Source organism: Chiloscyllium punctatum, chromosome 45 (genome assembly GCF_047496795.1).
Source record: "Chiloscyllium punctatum isolate Juve2018m chromosome 45, sChiPun1.3, whole genome shotgun sequence".
Taxonomy (NCBI): Eukaryota; Metazoa; Chordata; class Chondrichthyes; order Orectolobiformes; family Hemiscylliidae; genus Chiloscyllium; species Chiloscyllium punctatum.
The window spans coordinates 18,129,340-18,154,511 of record NC_092783.1 but is presented as its reverse complement, the minus strand read 5'-3'; the positions used below and the strand labels follow the sequence as shown (position 1 = coordinate 18,154,511).

General features: G+C 40.1%; 1 protein-coding gene across 2 annotated transcripts in view; it reads left to right on the top strand.

Annotated features, from left to right (window-relative positions):
• The window catches only part of trim33 (tripartite motif containing 33), a 144,120-nt gene that overhangs the window by 73,748 nt on the left and 45,200 nt on the right, over nucleotides 1-25,172 (top strand). For both annotated transcript variants that reach the window (XM_072563377.1, XM_072563376.1), the window contains exons 5-7: nucleotides 15,762-15,878; nucleotides 23,652-23,766; nucleotides 23,853-23,999. In XM_072563377.1, the coding sequence (XP_072419478.1) occupies nucleotides 15,762-15,878; nucleotides 23,652-23,766; nucleotides 23,853-23,999 (379 nt within the window). The remainder of the gene's footprint in view (nucleotides 1-15,761; nucleotides 15,879-23,651; nucleotides 23,767-23,852; nucleotides 24,000-25,172) is intronic.

The following is a 25,172-nucleotide window of genomic DNA, read 5'->3' as shown; positions in this document are numbered from 1 at the left end:
TGATGGGACAGTAATTGGCCGAGTTGGATTTGTCCTGCTTTGTGTACAGGGCATACTTGGTCAAATTTTAACATTGTAGCTTACATGCCAGTGTTGTTGTACTGGAGCAGTAAGTTCTGGAGCTAGCCTTCAGTGCTATTGCCAGAATGTCATAGGAATCTTTATCCTTTGATTTATCCAGTGCCTCCAACAGTGTGGAGTGAATCAAATTGGCAAAAGACTGATCCATCACAGATGCCGTCCACTTGGCACTTCTGGCTGAAGAATGCTGGTAGAAAATCTGAATTAAGCTTTATGTTGTACCTTTACATCAGTAGGATCAGTAATCTTTGCAGGGTCTAAAAGAAGAGATCACATTCTGAGTGAGACACAGAATTGGGAGGAAATTCAGTACACCAAAGAAGAAGTGTTTTTTGCTTGCTTTTTTTGTCTAATTGTTTGTCAAGTTGTTTTTAAACAAAGTATTGAAAGCCAGGATCAGGAGCTCAGCACAAGAGTGACTTCACAGGTCAACTGTAAATTTATTAGTTGGTGATAGCTACTATTGATTATAAGTTTCATTCAGATTGAAGGTAAATAAGGAAAATATTTCCAGGCTACCAACTAAAAGACGAATACAAAATTTGTACAAACTAAGTTAAGAACTAAGTAATTTAAGTAAGATGGGCCAGGCAATGTGTTGTAACTACATGATGTGGGAGCTGGTGGACTCTGTTGTGGTTTATAGTGCCCACATCTGTAGCAGTATTGGTTGCTTGAGGAATTCTGGCTCCGGATTGATTTACGTCATTTGATCAGTAGTCAGGGACAGGAGGGTGTGGCTACAAGTGAGGTGGATTAAGAGATCGAAGAGTCTGACACTTGACCTTGTTTAACAGGTTTGAGATTTTTGCTCCTTGATGACTTAGAGCGGGGACTGCAGGAAGGATGAGTGAACTGACCAGGGAGCAATGGAGGGTGGGGTGGAGAGGAAGGAAGGGAAGGTGGGTAGGGAGAGAAAAGAGAAATGTAGTTGTAATCTGGAATAGTATAATCAGGCGAATAGTCCCGAAGGATGTGCTGCCTGCTTGGCGTCCATGTTTAGAGGATATCTCATCTGGGCTGTAGAGGAACTTGGAATGGGAAGGGAAAGATCTCGTTCTCGTTGTCCATTTAGGCTCTGTTGAGGAAATATGATTTGCCAAGAACTAAATTCAAAATCGGAATCAAAAAGGGTGCACTCCTGATTACTACCTGCATTATGAGCAAATTGACATCAGGTTAACAAAGGTTACAAAGGGGTTTATGCATGACTCAAAAATTGATGTGGGAGAAATTAGTTCAGATTCTGGGAATATTAGCACTAGAGCTGTTCCAACGGGACTCCCTCCACCTGAATCGTGCTGGGACCAGATTCCTGGTGAATTGCATAATTAGGGCTAAGGTTAGGGCTTAAACTAAATAGTAGCATGAGGAGGTTTCAGTTGCATGGAATACTATGGAAAATGGTAAGGGGAGGGAATGGGAAGAGGGCTCAGCAAAAGTTATTAAAATTTCCAGAACAGGTAATAAGACTGAGCATATGGAAAGGATATGCTCTAACTTCAGGCGCAATAGAAGAGGGGACACCTACGAGAAAGGTGGCAGTTAATGAAAAACAGTGTGTTGTACTTCAATGCATGCACTACAAGTAGTAGTATGCTGCAAGGGGATCAGCTGGGAACTTTTTATATCCAAGGATCACACCTACCAAAGGAACAGGCAGATGGGTTGCCTTGTTCATAACAAATGAAATTAAATCAGTGGCAAAAAGTCAGAGTTGGAAGGTGTAGAAATTGTGGGTACAGTTGAGCTACAAAGGAAAAAAAAATCCTGATGTGAGTTGTGTACAGGGCTCCTCTCAATAGTCAGGATGTGGGGAAGAAAATAAATAGGGAGATAGAAAAGGCATGTAAGAAAGGCATTATTGCAATAATCATGAGTGGTTTCAATGTACAGATGCACTGGGAAAATCAGGTTCGTCATCGATTTCAAGAAAAGGAATTGGTGGAGTGACTGAAAATCTTTTTGGAGCAGCTTGTGGTAGACCCTACAATGGAACAGGCAATTCTGAATTTGATGTGTAATGAGGCAGACTTGATTTGGGAGTTGAAGGTGAAGGAACCCCTATGGGGCAATGACTGTCAGCATGATAGATTTCACCTGAAGTTTGAAAGGGAGAAGCTGGAATTAGATCTAATGCTATTACAATAGAGTAAAGGTAAGAACAAAGACATAAGGGAAGAGGGGCACCTTTGATTGGGAGGGGAGACAGCAGGGAAGAGTACTAAGTGGAGTCAGCAAAGGTAAGAGTTTGTGGGGCTCATTTAGGAGGCACAGAGAAATTCATCCCAAGAAAGAAGAAATGTATTAAGGGGAGGATGAGGCAACAGTGGCTGACGAGGAATGCCCGGGACACCATACAGGGAAAAGGAAAAGCATAAAATGTGATGAAGGTTAGTCTGAAGCCAGAGGTTTGGAAAGTCTTTAAAAACCAGATGATAACTAAAAAAATAAGATGAAATATGAGAGTAAGCTAGCTAATAAAAAATTAGCAAGAGTTTTTCTCTATCTGAAAGGTAAGAGCGAGGCAAGAGTGGACAATAGAACTACTGGAAAATGAGGCTAGAGAAATAGTAATGGGGAGCAAAGCAATAGCTGAAGAATTGAATAGCTATTTTGCATCAGTTTTCACAGTGGAATATACCAGTAGTGTGCCAGAGCTTCGACAGTAAGGGGATACAGGTGAGTGTATCATACAGGCCATCATTCGAGAGAGGTACTAGGAAAGCTGAAAGGTCAGATGGTGGATAAGTCACAGACTAGATGGACTACATCCCAGAGTTCTGAACGAAATAGCTGAGAAGATTGTAGAGGCATTGGTGGTGGTCTTTCAGGAATCATGAATCGGGGAGATCTGGAAAATGGCTAATGTAACACCCCTGTTTAAAAAGAGAGGGAGGTGGAAGGTTGGTTAGCCTGACCTTGATCATTGGTATGATTTTAGAGTCCATTATTAAGGATGAGATTGTGAAAAGTTCCTAGTAGTGCATCGTATTTGGATGTTCAGTAGGCGTTTGACAAGATGTCACATAGGAACCTGCTAAAGAAGAGCCCATGGTAATGGAATGGATAGATGGGCTGACTGGCATTAGGGAAAGTATAGGGATAAAAGGATCATTTCAAGTTGGCAGCTGGTGTCTAGTGGAGTTAGACAGAAGTCATTTTAGGATAACAGTTGTTCACATTATACATTAATGGTCTGGGTAGAGGAACTGAGAGCATCGAGTTTGTAGGTGACATTTATATATGGAAGGTCAAGTAATATAGAGGGAGCTGGGAGGCTACAGAAGAATTTGGACAGGCGAGAAGAAGGAACAAAGAAGTACTAGATTCAATACAATGTGGGAAAATTAATATTTTACTGGTAGCATGAAAAGAGGTATAGATTATTTTCTAAATTGAAAGGCTTGAAGCACAGAGACTTGAGAGTCCTCCATTCAGGATTCTGTTAAGGGTAATATGCAAGTTCAGTTGGCAGTTAAGAAGGCAAATGCAATGTTAATGTTCATTTCAAGAGGACTAGAATGCAAGAGTAGAGATGTACTGCAAAGGCTCAATTAAGCCCTGTCAGAACACATTTGGATTATTGAGCAGTTTTGGGTCTGGTATCTAAAGGAAGGATGTGCTAGTGTTGGACGGCATCCAGAGAAGGTTTGCACGAATGGTCCTGGGGATGAATGACCTGTTATGAGGAATATTTAAGGCCTCTGGGTCTCTATTTGATAGAGTTTAGAAGGATTGTGAGGGGGATTGATTAAAACTTTCAGAATACTGAGAGGCCTGCATTGTGTGGTTGTGAAATAGTTCTCAACAACAAAAAAAAATTGAACTTGGAGTGTCAATTTTTATGTTCTACTGTAAGGCGCTGATACCTCTTTGAATGTTTCTCACCATTGTCACACAGTTGCATTTGTACAATAAACTAAATATCCTACCAGTGTAAATATGCCTTTACATAATTTGAGATGTACAAGAAATGGACAGCAGTAAGAATGAGGAGAAAAAAGTAGATTAAGAAATGACAAAAGAAAACTATTAACATTTAATACTCGCTATGTTATTAAATATTTGTAAAACTACGGAAATAGTTATAAAGATGGAAGTTGAAGAAAGAGTTGCAAGATGAAAATTGGCTGCATGAATTTTGCAAAATAACTAAGTCAATAGGATGGCAGAATTATATGCAGAATGTTTTTTTAAAAAAGTGTTGCCAGAAATTATGCTTGCTTTGATGTTTAAAATGTTAATTTATTGGCAATGGTGAGAAATGCCTAAAGAGCAGTTCCTTACAATCAAATATTTAAATGATCCAGTGACATGAGTGTTCATACCTGAATTTTTACACAAATGGAGTCCTGTGTAAGAGGAACAAAGTGTGATGTTTTGGCTGGGCGTATGAAAGAATAAGTAGTTGATTGGAAAGAAAAGCAATGATCACTTCTCTGAATGAAGAATGATATTTCAGTCTAGAAAAATCGAAGCATTAAGTTTAGCCCAAGAAGTTCTGCGCTTCCAAAGAAGGGTGGCTGGACTTGAAATGCTAACTCTGTTTTCTCCCCTGAGATGTGCCAGATCTGCTGAGTTTCTCCAATAATTTGTGTTCTTGTTTGTTTCCTATCTTTAATATCTGCAATTCTTTGTTTTGTTACATAATAAACATGACCTTGAGGGAGTAGATAAAACTCATAACTATACATTGTTTGAGTTTGTGTAATCTAACCCATTTACAAATGCAGTTGTTATTCAAATTACATCAGTTTGTGATGTGATGAGGTGAAAAATAATTTCATAACAAATCAGCAAAGACATAGTGATCCTTGATAGAGGTCACGATTGTTCTGTGTAATTTGTGCAGATTCCACAGTGCCAGTGTGATAGAGTATTATATAATTCACTATTTTAAGGTAACTGTTAGAGGTGTTTTGTGGAACAGTTGAAAACAGTCCAAAATGCCAATTGAGGGAAGAGTAAGGTCATCTTTGAAAAGAAGCAATGTGGATTAGATTTTTTTTATTGTATGTGGGCTGTTAAGCGAACAATGCTTGAAAACTGGTTCAGAAGCTTATACCATTTCATGAAACTTTTAGCGACTGCTAAGTTACTGCTATGGTATCTGGAATATCACTGTTTGGATTACACACCGTTACTTTCTTGGCTATTGAAATGGACGTTGCTGTTGTATGGGAAAGTCTGTAACAGATTGCTACTGTATGCACATTCTTATACATATAATAATTTGATGTTGTTGATTTTGTTGAAGGTGTAAAATTCAGTTCCTTGATGTAAACATGCTCAGTAATATAACTGGGAAAAAAATTTCCATTTTAATAAAAATTGTAATGCTGGCTTTACTAAAGCGTATTGTATATGGAAAAATGCATTCGTGAGTTAAGGCATTCTTGATGCAAGAAGTCTAAACGCTTAGATTATGGCAAGTTAATATTCAGGCAGATGGAAAGATTCCATTCTTGTTACCGCATTGAGATATGTTCTCTCAGTTGTCAAGCAGCTTCAACTGTTTTACAACATTTCATTCTTGTTAAATCCAAGTTTTATTTTTTCCCTGCGTGTTGCAATGCCATATTGTGATAATAAGAGTATACATATTCAATAACATGAAACTATGGTATTGTGAAGAATTTCTAGAACTTGCAAATAAAGAGTCTGAGTAGGAAGTCATTGGTGAGTTAATCATATTTATGTTGAACTCCAGTCTCCTTGTTCATCATAGCACAACATTTTATAAAGACATGTTTCCCACAAGTTAGGTGAAAGATAAGATGTTTAACTAGTTTGCAAAAACTTTAGTTAGAGTTAAAACTTTTAGTTGGAAACTTGTGTGATATCAAAATGGTGATGTGGGGAATTATGAATGAGTTAGCTGAAGATTTATTACTGTGAAAAGTCTAAAGTGTGTAAGCTAAAGGTGGAGTAATTGAACACCTTGAAAATATTCACATAATCAGAAATAGAACAAGCATGGGAACCTGACAGTAGTTTTTTTTGAGGTGATAAAATTCATAAACACGTGTCTATAGATTTGCTGAAGAAATTTGATTAAGTTTTCCCGCCTCCCCCACCCTTAATAACTGATGAACTAAAATGCATAAAATTTGAAGGTTAGTTTTTGACCTAGTTATGAAATTGGCTGATTGGAGTGAGTCATGATATTGAGCTATAATGCTAATTGGCAGAATGTTTTTTCAAGTGTTTCATAAGCATCTCTGGAGCTTCAAATATTCAATATTTGTTAACGATTTAGTGGAGTAGAGTGCTGCATGTCTAAGTTTGTTGATGATGCAAAAAGGAGTAGTATTGTAAGTGTAGGCATGGACAATAAATGCTGGTCGAGCTAGTGAATTTCACATTTGTGAATGAATCATTTCAAAACAAAACGCAGATGAAATCTCAATTTCAGGTGAATGGGTAAAACTGTGGCAAACAGATGTCAGTACAAGAAGTTTAAAGCTATCTCTCTTGCACCTAAAAGTAATAGATCAAAATACTTTGAGAAGCTCAAAACAGTTGATCTCAGAAGATAGCTGGAGGTCCAGGTGCGCACACCATTAAATCATCATGAACACATGAGAAAATATTTAACAGGCTATTTAAATATTGCCCATTATATCTAGAAAATTAGACCAAATGTAAAAGAAGAATTCATGTTTCCATTATGCAAAGTTCTAGTGAGACCACACAGAGTATTCTAAGCAGTTATGGGTGCTATGTCTCGTATATATTGGTGTTGAAAAGAAACAAAGATTCACAGGGTTGCACCTGAATCCAAGGGCTTCACATCTGAGGAGAATTACACAAAGGGGTGCATTCCCTTGAATATAAGGTTAAGTGGTGGTTTGATTGAAGTTTTTAAGATAAATATGGTATTTTAATAGATTAGATAAATTGAAGGAAAGATGTCGGAATTAGCTTTACAAACACAGACAGATGTGCGCACACAACACTATGCAACGCACATTAATAGATGGTATAGCACTGGGAAAACTGCTGTTGATTGATCCATATGAAACTGGCTATTAGTGCAATAAGTAAAGATGACTACCTGGAATTATTTGCATATTAATCATATATATGGGGATTTGAATAGAGGGGATAATTTACTTACGACTACTTCATATTATTTTGGCGATTTGAACATTATTAGCTGGACCAGCATTTACCTATCCAAATTGACCTTGAGAAGGTGTTAGTGGGCTGCCTTAATGATCAGCTGTGGTTGTTGGTATTTAGGTGCGCCCAAATTGTGCAGCAGTGAGCTTCCTTAGCAATGTTTTTGTACATTTGAGGTTAGACCATAAGACCTGAGAGCAGAACTAAGTTGTTCAGCCTAGTACATCTGTTCTGCCATTCAATGAGATCATGACTGATTTTCCTCAGTGTAGGAACACATTACTGCAGATGCTGGAATCTAAACTGAAGACAACTGATGTTGGAGATCAGTGTGTCAGACAGCATTCATGGAGATAGCAAGCTAATGTTTCGAATCAAAATGACTTTTCATCAGAGCTGAAGCCCCAACTTCACTTTGCTGCTTTTTCTCCATATTTCTAGATTCCCTTGCTGCTTGAAAATCTGTCTATCTCAGACTTGATGAAGGAGCGGTGCTCTGAAAGCTAGTGCTTCCAAATAAACCTGTTGGACTATAATCTGGTGTTGTGATTTTTAACTTTGTCCACCCTAGTCCAACACTGCCACTTCCAAGCCATATCTCAGACTTGATTATACTTAGTAACTCAGCCTTAACAGCCTTCTGCAGTGAAGGAATTCCTCTATCTCTGTCTTAAATGTGCAACTCTTTATTCTGAAACTACACCCTCTGGTACTAGACTCTTCCGTAGCGGAAAAACAATCTTTCTAAACCTGCTCTGTCAAGTCCCATAACAAACATTTATGTTTAAATAAACTCCTCTCTAGTCCTTCTATATTCCAATCTACTCAACCTCCTGTCATAAGATAGTCCGTCCATGCCCAGTATCAGGTTTGTGAACCTTGGCTGGACTGGATTCAATTCCAGTATATCTTTCGATAAGGGGCCCAAAATCATTTCTCAACTAAATATTTTTATGTGCAAGGATAATCTTAAAAGGGAGTTGATTGTTAATTATTTTTCCTTTCCAGTGAAGATACGATCCCCTAATATAAACACACTATTCTGTAGCATTTTCCCTCTTGTGAATATGCTTATTGTCAGAAGTGCATGATTCCTCACCCAAATGTTTTTCACTTGTGTCATCAACAAACAAGTGTTATTCTGGATAGTGGCTGTTGGCTGGCTTCACAGAGTACCACAAATAAACTTGAAAGTTAACCTCAACAAGTGTCCACAGTACATGTTTTTTAGTTAGGCTATCAGTAAGAAGCAAGATATATTTTCATTTTTAGGTCCAGATTTTGGCCATTCTGTCCTTCGTCTGCTGCAGCTTTAAATAAGATGATGGCTGACTTTATTATAGTCTCAACACTACTTTCCTTTTTCCACTTGATAACCACAGCACCACCCTTCGAGTCTCTTGTTGGTCAAAATCTATCTGTCTCTGCCGTAACAATATTTAGAGACCCTGCCTTCGCTATTTTGGAGAAGAAAATTCCGAAGGCACTTAGTCCTCAGGAAAAAAGTACTCATCTTTTGTTTTGAAGTGGGACTTATTGTCAGACAGTCCCCTAACTTTAGTCTTTTCACCATAATATTTCAAAAAGATCATTTTTCATTCTTGGCACGGTGGCTCAGTGGTTAGCACTGCTGTCTCACAGCACCATGGTCCCAGGTTCGATTTCAGCCTCAGGCAACTGTCTGTGTGGAGTTTGCGCATTCTCCCAGTGTCTGCGTGGGTTTCATCCGGGTGTTCCATTTTCCTCCCACAGTCCAAAGATGTGCAGGTTAGGTGAATGGGTCTGGGTGAGTTGCTCTTTGGAGGGTCGGTGTGGACTTGCTGGGCCGAAGGGCCTGTTTCCACACAGTAAAGAATCTAATCAAAAAAAAAATATAGGCTGAACATGTCACACCTTTCCTTAGAAAAAAGCCACCTAATCGTAGGAATGAGTTGTGAACCTTCTCTGCACTGCTTCTAGTGCATTTAAGTATTTCCTTAAATAATGCAATTGAAAATGTGCAGAGAACTCTAGGTGTGGCCTTAGCAATGCCCTGTTCAAAAATATCCCTATTTATAAGGTAAAGACATCTACTACACAGAAAAAGACCTTTCAGCCTTTCTCATCCACACCAGTCAAAAACAACCACGTAACAATTCTAATTCCATTTTCCAGCACTTAACCCAAAACCTTGTAATTCCTTGGCATTGCAAATGCATATCTAAATACTTCAAGATTTTGCAACACTACCCATTTTCTTTTTGGGGACAGGGTGAGCTGCACCTTTAGTTTGTTGCTTATGACATCCCCTCATTGATTTGCGACTAGCTTCAGGTACCTCTTATCTATTCCACGCACTAATTAATAAATTGATAGTGAAGAAGGCGTTTGGTATGTTTTCCTTTATTGGTCAGAGTATTGAGTACAGGAGTTGGGAGGTCATGTAGCTGTACAGGACATTGGTTAGGCCACTGTTGTAATATTGCATGCAATTCTGGTCTCCTTCCTATCGGAAAGCTGTTGTGAAACTTGAAAGGGTTCAGAAAAGATTTACAAGGATGTTGCCAGGGTTGGAGGATCTGAGCTACAGGGAGAGGCTGAACAGCCTGGGGCTGTTTTCCCTGGAGAGTTGGAGGCTGAGGGGAGACCTTATAGAGGTTAACAAAATTATGAGGGGCATGGATTGGATAAATAGACAAAGTCTTTTCCCTGGGGTCCGGGAGTCCAGAACTAGAGCGCATAGGTTTAGGGTGAGAGGGGAAAGATATAAAAGAGACCTAAGGGGCAACTTTTTCACGCAGAGGGTGGTACGTGTATGGAATGAGCTGCCAGAGGATGTGGTGGAGGCTGGTACAATTGCAACATTTAAGAGGCATCTGGATGGATAGATATATGAATAGGAAGGGTTTGGAGAGATATGGGCCGGGTGCTGACAGGTGGGACTAGATTGGGTTGGGATATCTGGTCGGCACGGATGGGTTGGATCCGAAGGGTCTGTTTCCATGCTGTACATCTCTATGACTCTGATCAGTTGTATACCTATTCACTTGTGTTCTTGCGTTGTGATTCATTTGCCAGATTACTCTGATTCATCTGTGCCTCCCAGTTCATAAATCTTTCTTTCTCCATTTAAATATTGTTACCTTTCTATTCCTACCAAACAAGGAAAGTTCATATTTTCCCACATTATACTCAACTTACAACCTTTTGTTGACTCATTTAACATATCTCCATTTACAGACTACCTGTATTCCTTTCACAATTTAATTTCCTATCTTTGTATCATAATTTAACAAACATACATTCTGTAGTCCATAAATGATAGTCAATTGCGTTACTCCCAGGTTAACCAGAGACCAGACTTGCCTTTTTTTAAAAACAGTTAACCTTTTTAAAAAAAATTCTTAATCTGCAAGATTGTTCTATGATGCCCTATTGACATTCTTTTCAGAAAACTGCTCTGAGCCAGTGACAGAATCTTGGGTATTCCTCATTGAGAGGGGGGAATTCTCATGTGACTAGGGAAAAAAAAGTTGCATGAGCTATTTGAGAGTGCCAAAGAAATCTGTAGTAAAGGATTTCCCCTAGCTATTCCCAACTGTACATCAGCTAGATGGAATAAAGCTTCATAGAATTCCACAAGAGGTCTTGTAAAAGCACAGATGATTATCAAAGCCCAGTAGGGGTTTCTAATTAATACCTGCCTGACCAGTTTATTAATGGTAAATATGAGACATATCTATTTTTGATATGAGTTATAGTTCTCGATTTAGGCAAAATAATATTGATATGATAAAGCCATTAGAAGTTGTTCATGCAATTTATGGAGGAAAAACTGTTGATAATTGAATGGAAACATTAGTAACCCATCCCGATGAAGGACGTTGACCAAATCATTGAACCCCTACTTTGCGGAAACAGGCCATTTGGCCCAACAAGTCCACGTCGACTCTCCGAAGATTAACCCACCCAGACCCATTCCCCACCCTATTACTCTATATTTACCCCTAACAAATGCACCTAACCTACGCATCCCTGAGCACTTTGGGCAATTTAGCATGCCCAGTTCACCTACACTGCACATATTTTGGCTTGTGGGAGGAAACCGGAGCATCCAGAGAAAACCCACGCAGACACTGGGAGAATGTACAAACTCTACGACAGTCACCCGAGGCTGGAATCGAACCCGGTCCCTGGTGCTGTGAGGCAACAGTGCTAACCACTGAGCTGCCGTGCTGTGTATGGTTTCAACTAGGTGTGTTCTGCTTATAAATGAAGTTGAGCAGTTATGGTTTCTCTTGCATTTTTTTGATATTGCAAGTTATTCTTGAACTGAGAACAAGGTTCATAGAGGAATTTGTGTTCTGCATGGGTTTTGTTTCATTCCTTTTAGTAGTTCAGTGCATTTCTTTCATGGCTATTGAATGTAATAATGCCATCTAATCACCTTGGTTTCCCCATATTTATATTGAACAAACCCAATAATTTTCTCTTGCATATTGAAGCATCTAAAATTGCGAAACTTATCCAGTGGTAGTTCAAATACTAGGATTGGTTGGGTTCTCGATTTGATCTTTGATCTCTTTTGCATACGTTGATTTTAACTGGAATACTAGAAATTGAGAAGTAGCAAGTGAGGGCGGAGAAAAATAAATGTAATTATTCATTGTTATCTTGGAAATCCTGCTGGAAGTGCCCAACTTTAGCTATTGGTTAAGGTATTTCATCTCTCAGCCACCATTTACTAGGTTTAGACATGAATAGTGACTACTTGGGTCACTCTTTGGAGGGTAGGTGTGGACTTGTTGGGCTGAAGGGCCTGTTTCCACACTGTAGGGATTCTATGAAATGTACTTCCTTAGTAATGGATTCTAACTATTTCTCACGACACGTCTTAAACTGGCCTGTAGTTCCCTACTTTTCTGCTTCTCTTCCTTTTTGACTCAGGGTGGGATATTAGCACTTTTTCCAATCCACTTGAACCTTTTCCATATCAAGAGAATTTACATTATTATAATCAATGCATCCACTATCTCTGCAGTATCTTCCCTTAAGACCCTAAGATCTTGGCCATCACCCTGGGGACTTGACTGCCTTTAATCCCAATAGTTTGCTCAGTACATTTTTCCTTCGTGACAACCAAGTTAAATTCCTCCCTTTATTATAGTATCACTGCATAACTGGCCAGATGTGACACAAATGGCACCATAATTGACGTTACAAAAGTCTCCCATTGCTCAGGTTTGATTTCGCATGCTGTATAACCATGAGTGCTGTCAACATTGTTTTCAGGATTCCCATGGAGTTCTCAGGGGTTTTAGGTTGCCCAATTCCTAATTATGCTGGGAATATGAATTTCAGCGGGTAATCCCCAAATTCAAAATTAAATATTCTTCATGAATCTTGCATTTACAAATTCTCTTCTGACTGGAAAATTTGAACTTTGGCCTATCAACATTAGCTGGCTGGTACCAATGCCATAATAACCTGATTGCTACTCAAAAGATATAAAACGCATGCAATTAGATGACGTGTAGGCGTCCTGAATACAATGGGACTGTGAATATTTATTAGCAATGGTGCCTTTAATAATGAGGGGGTCCCTGATTTAATACCTTGGGGATCCCTCCAGCAAGTGCAGTCCAAGCAATAAGATGGAGGAATCTAGGGAGTTGCAGGAACAATAGTGCTCCCGCATTTCTGCTAGAAAATGATTTGAATTTACCAATTCTGGAGATAAATGTGTTTATTTTCCACTTGAAGTTTATACTGGTCAAACCTGAAACTTGGGAAAACCTGGCTTGATTGATCAAATGTTTTTACAGTTTGGTTACTAGAAACCTCAACTATTTTGCCTCTACTTTTAAAATCCAAGCTCCCAAATTAGAATGCAATCCTTTATCACAGTGCCAAATTGGTTCTGGCAGCAACATAAAGCTTTTTGGTAATACTTTGTTGAAATTAATACCAAAATAAATTGAGTTGTAGCACTGAGCCACTTGCAAGTTTCTGAGACTCTAGTTAGAAAGTTACACAGCTTTGTGTTACTATTTATTATAATAATAATAAAAATAATAATAATAATAATAATAATGTTCTAAAGTGGAGAAAAAAGTGATTTTTCATTTTTAGTGTTTAGTTTCATTCAGCGTTTATAAGACATAAGATAATTTCAACCCAAACAATCAGCAAGCCATTTGGTTAAGGTGTTTTTTGACTTTAGTTTTATGACCACCATAGAGAAGGAACCAGAAACTGGTTCTTGCAGTGGAAAGAGGCCCTTAAAGAAGAAATACTGTTACTATCTGTCTCCAGGCTGTAAGAGCTCGGAAGAAGCTTGTGTTGCTTATAATTCAGTGAGAAGGTGGCTTATAGGGCTTTCAGAAGATATCCTGCACGTTGTTGAAGACATGAGTTTAAGGAATCTAGGTTAATTATTAGATAAGTTGCCTAAAAGATCTTAGGAAATGGATTTTACTGAAGAAAGTAGCAATCTACCAAATGGAAGCCAACCAGCTTGACAAGAAGCTTTAGCATGGACATAGAGTTGCTCATCACTGAGGTTTTAGTATCTATAAGAAAGATAAATCTATCTTTCTGATGGTTTTAATTAGATTCTTCTTTTTTCTGTCAAATATGTAATCCATGTTTTTCTTTGCAACACATTTTTATGTTCCATTAAAAAAAATACTGGTAACTTCTTATGATTTCATATTCAGTGATTGACCTCCACAGTAAATGCAAACTGAAACTTGTGCTCTGAGCAACATTTGTCAAGCTCGAGAATCTGGTGATTGTAATATTGGACAATCAACTGGGATCATTACAATTGTTAAAAATCAGCAGATTCACTGTCTTCAGGGAAGAGACCAGAAAACTTTTTTGCCTATATAACTATTGCAGTATATAGTTAATGCCAAAATAAATGGACAGCAGATATTGCCTTGCCTGTAACACTAAAAAAAAAAGTTCATTAGCTAACATAGTAAAAATTCTTGGCTTTTGTACAGCAAGTTGTATGGTATTGAGTGAATGTGTGCAAATCTAGTGTGTTGCACAGCCAGTAGTGAAAGAGTGCTACTTATATATTCAACAGTGGTGAACGGTCAGTTTAATGCCAGATCAGCTCTTGTCTGGTACTTTTAAGGTGGAATTATGCATCTTTTATAGTTAATATAATTGATAAAATACCATCTTCCAAGATGGTGCCAGCAAGATCAGCAGCATTTGACTGATGTGTGGGCTATGTCCACTCATGGCTCATGCGGCGGATTCTGCCACATCCAAGTAGCTTCATCATTGCCTTTCCATCTTGGTGACTTTTGTTTTGTTTTCATTGCCCTGGAGCCACCACCTGATGCCATTCTGTGGGAGGCAGGGTCCCCATGTGTCTCCATCCCTGCTGCATCTCGATAGTGGCTTCAGAGGTTGAGGCAGCGCACCTTTGGTCGGCTTGGAGCCATGACCCATCAGTTGATGTCCATCATCTGAGGTGGTATGGAACCCGCCCACTGTGACTGTCTCCAGCTTGGAGGTGGTGGATGCTGAAGCAACAGCAGTGGTTGAAAAAGAGCACGTTGCCAGGATCTCGGATAATATCAGACAGTGGCAACTGGAGGAGCAGAAAGAGTGAAGTCTCCGGAGAGGGAAAAATGAACTTTTGAAGTTGTTCTAGTTTTAGTTACATCAATTTAGTGATATTAATTTATTCAGTATTCTACCATTTATACAATTTAATGAATATTTTGTTCTGTAATCCAAGATGGTGCCAGAACATGGCAACATGATCCACTTTTCACTGTACTTAGGTACATATGACCCTGTTAAATGAGCCTGTAATTTCACTTACTGGAATGATTTTTTTTTAAGAATGGCAGTTATTGATTAATAACTGGATGATTTTTTACATGACAAGTACCTTTCATTTGTTTATTAGATGAGTATGCGGTTGTATTTACAGTTGTTAAACATGTTTGAATACATACTTTTACACTGCAATGCACCACTGAGAATTTTGTGTTACCTTGTTCAACTAAAGTCCAATTCATTCTTTGGGGCAGATGTGTATATATATTCAAATATCATAACAGAATTTTTTTAAAATGGAAGGGAGTTCTTCCACAACACTGGCCAACATTTATCCCTTCACCAAAGCCACTAAGAAAGATTCTCTGATAATTTATCTTGCTTGATGTGTGTAAATTGGCATTAGGTTTGCTTACATTCCAACAATGCTTTATATAATTAACTGTGAAACACGGTTTATGAAAGTTGCATTACAACTATAAACCTGTTCTCAATGTGGTCCAGACCACAGCATAACTAAGTTCTTCCCTACAAAGCTAAAATTGATATTTTCCCCTCAAAAACAAAAGTATAAATGTTGAAAGCAGATATTGAGTTGTCACCAGTCATAGCCCATACATGAGGTACCTTGCAAGGATGATATAAACTAAGCAGATTTGAAATTTGTTGATCTACTTTTCTGACCTTGTGGCAGGTTTTCAGAAATAAACAAGACTATTTTCATGAGTATTTATTTGTGTAAAGTTCACTTTTGTTTTGCTTTACAGATATCAGTTTTTAGAAGAAGCATTTCAAAACCAAAAAGTTATTATTGAGACTTTAATGGCCAAGCTTCAAGAAAAGAAGAATTACGTGCAGTATGCAGCCAGTCAAGTGCAGAATAGGTATGTTCAAGTTAGTGAGATGGAAATCTTAATTTTATTTTTATTTCAATTAATGCTTCTGAAGCTTGACAGTGTTAGAATGAGTTTCAGTAATTTAAAATGGAGTATGCAGGACTAACCCCCATGGTTGTCATGTTTGTCTGTAATTGGATCCAGATTTTTTACTTAAAACTGTTGAATTTGGAAGTTTTGCTGTTAATTTGTGAATGCTTAAGTTTCCTAGATTAGTATTTCTTTCTCAAAATACATATTATCAAAGTTTTGGACTTGAGCTAACGTTTGATTCATTTTATCTTTGGCATGATGCTTGGAGATTTTTCTATGCTTACAAATACTGGTGTGAAAAATATATTCTGATTTATTGAATATGTTTCCACACTGTAAGTAATCTAATCTAATCTAATCTAATATCTCTGGCAAGTACTCCATTTAAACTTCCACCCTTTCTCTGTAACTGTAACAGCATAAACCTTACTTCCCTTAAGATTTGCTCATCTGGCTTTTCTTTAAATCCCTTTTTAAGCATTGTCCCTTATGGTTTCCTTTTCCATGCTGAGTTAAATGAGTGTCAGAGATACCATTCCCCTGCACCCCTCTATCTTTCTCTCTCAATAAAATGTTTAAAATGTTCTCTTTACTCTCCCGTATTTGTTTGGTACAATCGAATGCTTATCATTTTTCATAGATTGAGGTGTCAGAACACAAATGGTGGTCATTTGGCCCCTTGAGCTCTCATTGGCTTGTTAAACGGAAATCACTATCTCATGCTTGTCCCCTATACCCTTTGACATGATTTCAGTCCAAAACATTCAATGCCCTCTTGAATGCCTCAGTTGACTCTGCCTTCACCACAGTTCCAGGCGATACATTCTATACCCTAATTAAGTGAAAATGTTCTTCCTCACTTTACTTTTGTTTCTTCTGCAGATAATTATAAATCTATACCTTCCCCTTGCTGCTTTTATGAGAGGGCATTTTCTTCCTATGATAATGCTGCTCCTTTTAACAAGTTAATGTTGTTCCTTGTTTTGGTGTCAAGAGGAGTCATAAAGGCAGAGGTGCCAATTTGTCTAGAAATATATAGAAACCTTGATTATCCGACTGAGATGGGTGGGCACTATTTAGTTCGGATAATTGATTATTCAGTTAGTTGATTTCCTCTGAAGCTTGGAGTTTTCTGTGAAGTCTGCTCCCTGTTCAGGAGACTAGGCAGCAGCACAATGCGGCACCCACCCCGCCCCCAAAACACCTACCACTCCCTGTCCGCCCCCGCCTGCCCTTAACACCTGGCCACCCACACCCACTGGCCAACGGGGGGAGGGGGGCCGCCGGACTGTACACCAACAGTCAGACGACTGTTGCCTTTGTGGGGCAAGTCTCCAAATAGCGAGTGCGTGCGCACACAACTTTTTATTGCAACATTTTGACAGTTTCCACCTTTGCATTATACAGGACAAGGTTGGAGAGAGTTTCTGGGGAAGGGGGGTTCAGGGTACACCTCTGTGTAGAACTCCAGGGAAAATGTGGGGGAAGAGAGAGATGGTGTGAGGTCAGTAATTTGGAGACAGTGCCTGGACTGTCCAGGACTATTCTCGCAGCATTTCAGTGAGCCTGAGTTAATTTTTAATCATTGTACCTGTAAACAAAGACACAATAAGTGTTGAAACAGCTCTTTGCCGTAATATTTCTATCAGGACCTCGGGATATTCTTTGGATAATCTGATATTTGGATAATCTGATATTCGGATAATCGAGGTTCCTCTGTAGTTACTTTGAACAATGGCAGGAGAGTGGTCAGTTCTCGCAGTCCAGGTTTTTATTCTAGTTTGGTTTAGTATAGCTGTCAGAAAACTGATAGCAGCAACAGTGAAAAGAGGTTCCATGTTTCAACAGAGGTCTTGCCTGAACGTTCTCCCTGAAAACTTACTTTCTGCCTGTAAGAGTCTGTTTCGATTTGTGTGTTTATGGGATGTTGCGGGGATTGGAACAGCTTTATTAAACGCTTTCTGAAAGTTCATGTGCACTACATTAACAATGTTATGCTCATTGACCTTTTCCTGTTACCTCTTCAAAAAAAAACCCCAAGTTAGTTAAACATGATTTCCCCTTTATAGAGCTGTGCTGATGCATCCTAATCAACCCATCTTCCATGTAACTACTCATTCTATTCTGTATAATTGTTTCCAGAAGCTTCCTTTGCTAAACTGCTTGATTGTAGGTGCTGGCTTATCCTTGCAACTTTTATTGAATGGGGCTCTAAAGTTTGCAATTTTCCAGCCTTCTGACATCTGCCGAGTCGAGGGAAGACTGAGAGCCCCTGCAATTTACGCACTCACTTCAAAATCTTTGGGCAGGTTGCATTCAGTCCTATTTCTTGTCAATGTTTACATATCAGCATTCTACACAATGTTTTTGCCTTTCTGTTGATTGAGTTTTTTTCCTCTCTCAACATGGCCTCAGCAAATCTTTCTTTTGGCTAAAAGACAGGTGTAAATATTCACTTAACACCTCAGCCATGTCCTCTGCTTACAAATAAATCTTGTTTTATTGGCCCCTAATCGACTCTACCCCTTCTTTTGCTACTCTTTCACTATTTAATAGCTATAGAAGACTTTGGGGCACCTCTTTGTCTTGACTACCAGTCTTGCCTCATAATTCCTCTTCACTTTTCTTATTTGTATTTTTACTTGCCTGCTGAACCTTCAAAATTCCTCTTGCTGTCAATTTTATTTTATTCCCAACACTCATCACTCCTCTCTCATCCAGGGAGCTTTATTTTGTTGATGCCACCTTTGCCATTTAAAGGAATATAGAGGAACCCTGATTATCTGAATATCAATTATCCAAATATCGGGTTTATCCAAAGGAGATCTCGAGGTTCCGATAGAAACATTACATCAGAGATGTGTTTCCAACACTGATCGCATCTTCTGTTTACAATGATTAAACAAGCACCGTCTCCAAATGACTGACCACCTGCTCTCTCTCTCTACTCTTTGCCTGGAGTTTTACACAGGGGTGTACCGTTAAACGCCCCCCTTCACCAGATAATCTCTCCAACATTGTCCTGTGCAGGGTAAAGGTGGAACCTGTCAAAATGTTGCAGTAAAAATTTTTTGGGGCTATGCCTGTGCGTGTGTGTGCTATTTGCAGATTTACCCCACAAAGGCGGCAGCAGCAGCAGTTTTGTTGGTGTCCAGTCCGGCTGCCCCAGAGAAGGGGCGGGGGGGGGGCAGTGTGGGTTGGGGGTGCGGAGTTGGACGGGGGTTGGTATTGGGCAGGGTTGAACTGGGTGAGGGAGGTGGTGCTGGGCGTGGTTGGACGGAAGCAGGGGAGGTGGTGCTGGACGGGGTGGAGGTGGCGGTGCTGGGCGGGGTTGGATGGGAACGGGGGAGGCGGTGTTGGGCGGAAGCAGGTCAGGCGGTGTTAGGCGGGGGTGGATGGAAACTGGAGGCAGTGTTGGGCAGGGTTAGACGGAAGCGGGGAGAGGCAGGGTTAGGATGGGTTGGACGGAAGCGGGGAGAGACGGGGTTGGACAGAAACTGGAAGCGGGGTTGGATGGAAGCGGGGCAAGGCGGTGTTGGGCGGGGTTGGACGGAAGCTGGAGGCGGTGTTGGGCGGGGTTGGACGGAAGCTGGAGGTGGTGTTGGGCGGGGCTGGACGGAAGCTGGAGGCGGTGTTGGGCGGGGTTGGACGGAAGCAGGAGGCGGTGTTGGGCGGGGTTGGACAGATACTGGAGCCCCTGTTGGGCAGGGCTGGATGCTGAGACGGGGTTGGACGGGGCTGGATGCTGAGGCGGGGTTGGACGGGGCTGGATGCTGAGGCGGGGTTGGACGGGGCTGGATGCTGAGGCGGGGTTGGACGGATGCTGGAGGCGGTGTTGGGCGGGGTTGGATGGAAACTGGAGGCAGTGTTGGGCAGGGTTAGACGGAAGCGGGGAGAGGCAGGGTTAGGATGGGTTGGACGGAAGCGGGGAGAGACGGGGTTGGACAGAAACTGGAAGCGGGGTTGGATGGAAGCGGGGCAAGGCGGTGTTGGGCGGGGTTGGACGGAAGCTGGAGGCGGTGTTGGGCGGGGTTGGACGGAAGCTGGAGGTGGTGTTGGGCGGGGCTGGACGGAAGCTGGAGGCGGTGTTGGGCGGGGCTGGACGGAAGCTGGGGGCGGTTTTGGGCGGGGTTGGACGGAAGCTGGAGGCGGTGTTGGGCGGGGTTGGACGGAAGCTGGAGGCGGTGTTGGGCGGGGTTGGACGGAAGCTGGAGGAGGTGTTGGGCGGGGTTGGACGGAAGCTGGAGGCGGTGTTGGGCGGGGTTGGACGGAAGCAGGAGGCGGTGTTGGGCGGGGTTGGACAGATACTGGAGCCCCTGTTGGACGGGGCTGGATGCTGAGACGGGGTTGGACGGGGCTGGATGCTGAGGCGGGGTTGGACGGGGCTGGATGCTGAGGCGGGGTTGGACGGGGCTGGATGCTGAGGCGGGGTTGGACGGATGCTGGAGGCGGTGTTGGGCAGGTTGGATGGAAGCTGAGGGGTGGGGTTGGGTTGGGGACTCGCGTGTGATGTACGAATGGGGAGTGGACTTTTTAAAAAAAAACTCCGAGCCCCAGAGGGAAAGGCATTTGATCGATTATCTGAATAAAATAGTGCCTGCCCATCTCATTCAGATAATCGAGGTCCCTCTGTGTACCTTGAATGTACCTAAACCGTTTCCTTTTTAATGGTAACTGTTTGTTCAGATACTACTTCTGTTGCCAGCCTTTTGTTCCTGACAATCCTGTCCAGCTTTGTTTTTGCCCAACGAAGTCTACTGTCAGCCAAATTGATTTTTCTCATTTTTGGATTATTGCATGCCATTTTTCTTCTTCATCCTGAACCTTGTGATTCAATGATCATTAACTCCTAAGTGTTCCCACCTGGCACTTGATACACTTGCCCACGTAATGTTATGGCTAGCAGCGTAGCATTTCTTGTCCCTTGCTGCTCCATACGTTACGAGTATTGTAGTCTATCATATATAATGATTCTATGGCTTTGCTGTAATTTCCGTTCATGTTTTTTGTTGGTGGTCTGTGGACTGCACCTTGCAATTCAATTGTACTCTTTATTTCTAGCCAATTGATTGTGCTTGCACCTTCTGTGACAAACAGCTGCAAGATATTCCTGAACTGTGCACATCAAAACTCATTAATGATTCAATCACTTGTATCTTTAACTCATCTCCAAATAGTAGCAAATAAATGTATCTTCTATTTATTACATAGTAGAGAGGTCAGCCTGGAAACAATTTGGGGAAGTTAGTTGGCAAGTGACAGGAAGCCCAAAGTCACGGTTGCAGGCTGGAGATAATGTGCAAAGTGGTCATCTGTTCAATGTTTGGTCTTCCTTCTGCAGAGTGATCCTGGTATTGCATAATTTATATAATATACTAACTCCGGAACCAGGAAAATGCTCTTTTACTTAGGAGTAATTGAGACCTAAGATGATAAAACTGGTGCTGTTCATTTTTCATGTTAATATTGGTCTAGCACAATTAAAAATGGTTTTGATTTGAATGCCATAGGGTGCGCCTTGTTGGAATTTGACCCAGTTAGCTTTGTAAAGATTTTGCTGTCTTCAGAAGGTGGATGTTTCTGGAATCTGATTGCTTCCGTACATGAGATGTTTTGCTGTCTTTTGTTTCATGTATGACCTTTCAGCGTGCTTTCAGGTTCTTCAGCCTTTGGAGGGGAGAGCAATCACAGGCAAAATCAGACCAACTCGACTTGCATTTCATGCAGGTTTCTAGCAGAGTACCGCTGTGTACCACCTCTCTCCCCTTCTCTTCGCCCCCACCCCACCCCACCCAACAATTTGTTGCCTTTCAACATACGAAAAGTTCAGTTTTAGAATCCTACTGCCTGTGTCACTAAGATTAGCTGAATCTGCAAAACCCAGGCTTTAGACTGAAGTTTTTTTTTCCCTAGAAAATTGCACTGAACAGTTGGGGGGGGGGGGAAAACAGATGTTGCCTGCATATTAGTGAGAGCAGGCATAATTTTCGATCCATGAGATAGAGTTCAGCAATATGCATATAACATACTGCTAACAGTTTTTCTTTAATATATTCAGGTAGTGCCAAGATTTACCATCTATATTAAGTTTGCACAACTAGAACATACAGTTGGTTCTAATATAATATTCCCATGCGATAGCCTGTTTTAAGAAAACTCCATTGTAGTAGCGTCATTTAAACTAATAGGACTGGGATCATGTCGTAAGCAAAGTTCGCATTCTATAAATAATAGTCTAAATCCTTCAATCGTGTTAAAACCAATTCATGTTCAAGGAGAATAGACTGTATTAACCAAGCTATTATCGAAAATATTCCTTCTCAAATGTTGCACTTTCCTCTAACAGTATCATATTGGTTTTATACAGAGCAGAAAAAGTTTGACAGATTATGATGTATTTGGGAGCTTGCGTTCTAAGATTGTACTAAATAGCTTTTTGATTTTCATTTTTGTGAAGGTGACTTGGCTTCTGGCCCTTTTTTAATAAAAACTAATTCAAATAGTGAATTGAAACAATATTTCTAAGAAAACGTGACTTAGGATAAATTTCTAAACAAGCTTACAGGTGACACATGGATGAAGTGTTTACGAAGTTGAGCTTTTGTAACTTAAGAAAGGAAGGAGGCCAAAAGCCTCAGTTCTAAGAAAGGACCCATACTAACAGATGTGATTTTTAGCATCGTCATAGTAAAGCCATTTATTCCCACCTCTGGAACCTAATGAGAATAACCAGTGAGTTGGAAAGAATCTTATCTGAATATGCAAACATTTGCTGAAAGGACACATCAGTGACCTCAACAGTTGAGTAAAGAATGAACTGGTGAATTAGGGTGATGCTTCACTGGCATTATCTGTAAAGGATATTGTTGAGGAGAAGGTTGTCTCTTCCTTTGTTCATGACAAAATATTTCCAACTTGTGATACATAACTTTTTTCCCCTGTGGTGTAATGAACTTATTCTATTAAAAATGCATTGGCTGAACAGACGACAAATTGAAAAAAAAGCAAGACATATGATCTGAAAAGTCAGATTTCACTCTAGGATATCACTTATAAATTATTGCCATGAGCTAAGTTCTTAATAAGAGAAAGAAGTCTCAGATATTTTGGCATTAACTGTCTGAGTAAAATCTTGAATATTCATTGGCCAGAGTTATTTTTGACAAAGGTATATGTTGAACAGGATTTGGCAGAGTTTAAATAAAATTGAGAAAATGGCATAGGATTGGTGGAAGAGCATAGAAATGTTGGAGGGTTATAACACAGAAACTTAGAGCTAAGATATGATGAGGCCATGCAAGGGTTTGAAACATGGATCAAAATATTTTTACACTCCAGTTCTTTCTTTTGGCTTGTTGGTTCCATTTTAATTGCTCCTCAATTAGCACCCATACCTTCAGTGACCAGGCAAGAATGCTAAGATTCCCGTCTTAAATGTCTGCACCTCTCTTCATTTTTAAGGCACTCTTTAAAACTTATCTCTTTTCCAAACTTTTTTGTCACCTACCCTAACCGTTTTTTGCATGGCTCAGTGTCAAATGTTGTTTCATATCCATGCCTTCGGCATTTTACTCCATTAAAGTTACTGTATAAATTTAAATTGCAAATAGTTCAGGGTACATAAGCAGCACTTTTCTGAGGCATTGATGAAAAAAAGAAAATTATAATTCTCTCTTTGAATTTGATTTTATAAACTATCTTTATTTGTTTACTTTTTTAAATTAATAGGTTAAATGAAGTAACCGATACGAACAAAAAGGTTGAGCATGATATTAAAGTTGCCATCTTCACGCTCATTAATGAAATCAACAAAAAGGGCAAGAACCTATTGCAGCAGCTGGAGGTATGACGTAGTAAATACTTGCATCGTGGTCATATCCTAGTGTTCGTGAATCTTACTCCACTGGGTTGTCTTTGCTTATTCTACAGAATGTGACAAAGGAAAGGCAGATAAAATTACTGCAACAGCAGCAGGATGTTACCAGTCTTGCCAGGCAGGTGGAGCACGTGATGAACTTTGCAAAATGGGCCATTTCCAGTGGAAGCAGCACAGCACTACTTTACAGCAAGCGATTGGTAAGGCAATCACGTCTTTTATATCTGTAAAACGTAGCTTGTATTTCTGTCTGAAGTTCAGGTTAACAGTGGCTTTTGATGAATATGCAAGTTTTCATTTAACAACATATAGCTGTTCATTTGTGCTGGGTGCTGTTTGACCAAATGCAGAGTTGGAATTTCCTATCTTACAGCTGGAATGTCTTAACACCTGTTTAAAATACTGCATCAGAACCTTGAATTATTCTGGCTGCTTGTTTGCTTTGTCTTTTAAGGTATTACTATTGATTCAAAGTTGTATCCCTAAGATTACTTAATATTCAAAATGTGGTCTGAACGTAGACAAATTTATAGAAGACAGGGACCCAACTCTCCCCTGGCAATGTACTTCAAGACACTCGATCTGAATTAACAACATAACTCTGTTCACGACAGAGGTTTTGCTACCTTGGGATGCTAGTGTGCTGGATGATATAATTGACAAAAAGCAAGCTCCGTGTTTAGTAAGCTAATTTTCAGATTTTGGAAAGAGCATGAAAGTCCATGTTTTAATAAAAATCGAAGTCTACAACTCAGTTATTGTTACATCACTTTATGATTACAAGACTTGGATAACCTAGTATCATTATGTAAAGTTACCACAAGCATTCCATCTTTGCTGACTGTGAAATCTAATTTGCAACATTAGGTGGCAGGACCAAAGCCCTAAGACCAAGATTCTTGCAACGTGCTGCAACATTGCGAGTATGCTAGTCGGAGCTCAGTCTTGCTGAGTTGATTATGCAATTTGCATTGAGGATTACTAGATTAATTGTAACTTAATTACAGTCTGAAAGCCAATCTGAGTCTGCAAGGTGGATCTCCAAACCATTTGATGGGGGAGGTGCGAGAAGTGGTAAAACAACCTTGGACAGTTCAAGATTGAGAAGTCCCTGTCATCAAGCACCCTTGATGTTTTGTGGAGAACAGAGTTAAGCACCTTCGGGAAATCTGACCAGGCACAAAGCCAATACCTGTAACCATCTTTTCAATATTGACTTTATGTGCAGTATTTGCATGGCTATTCAAATTGAGACTTAGCCTTAGATGGGATGACACCAACCCGGGCTGTAAAGACAGTAATCCATCGAAGCAATAGGGAATTGACACTTGATAGAACCTTTTTACAACATAGAATGCATACCTCCACAGGAT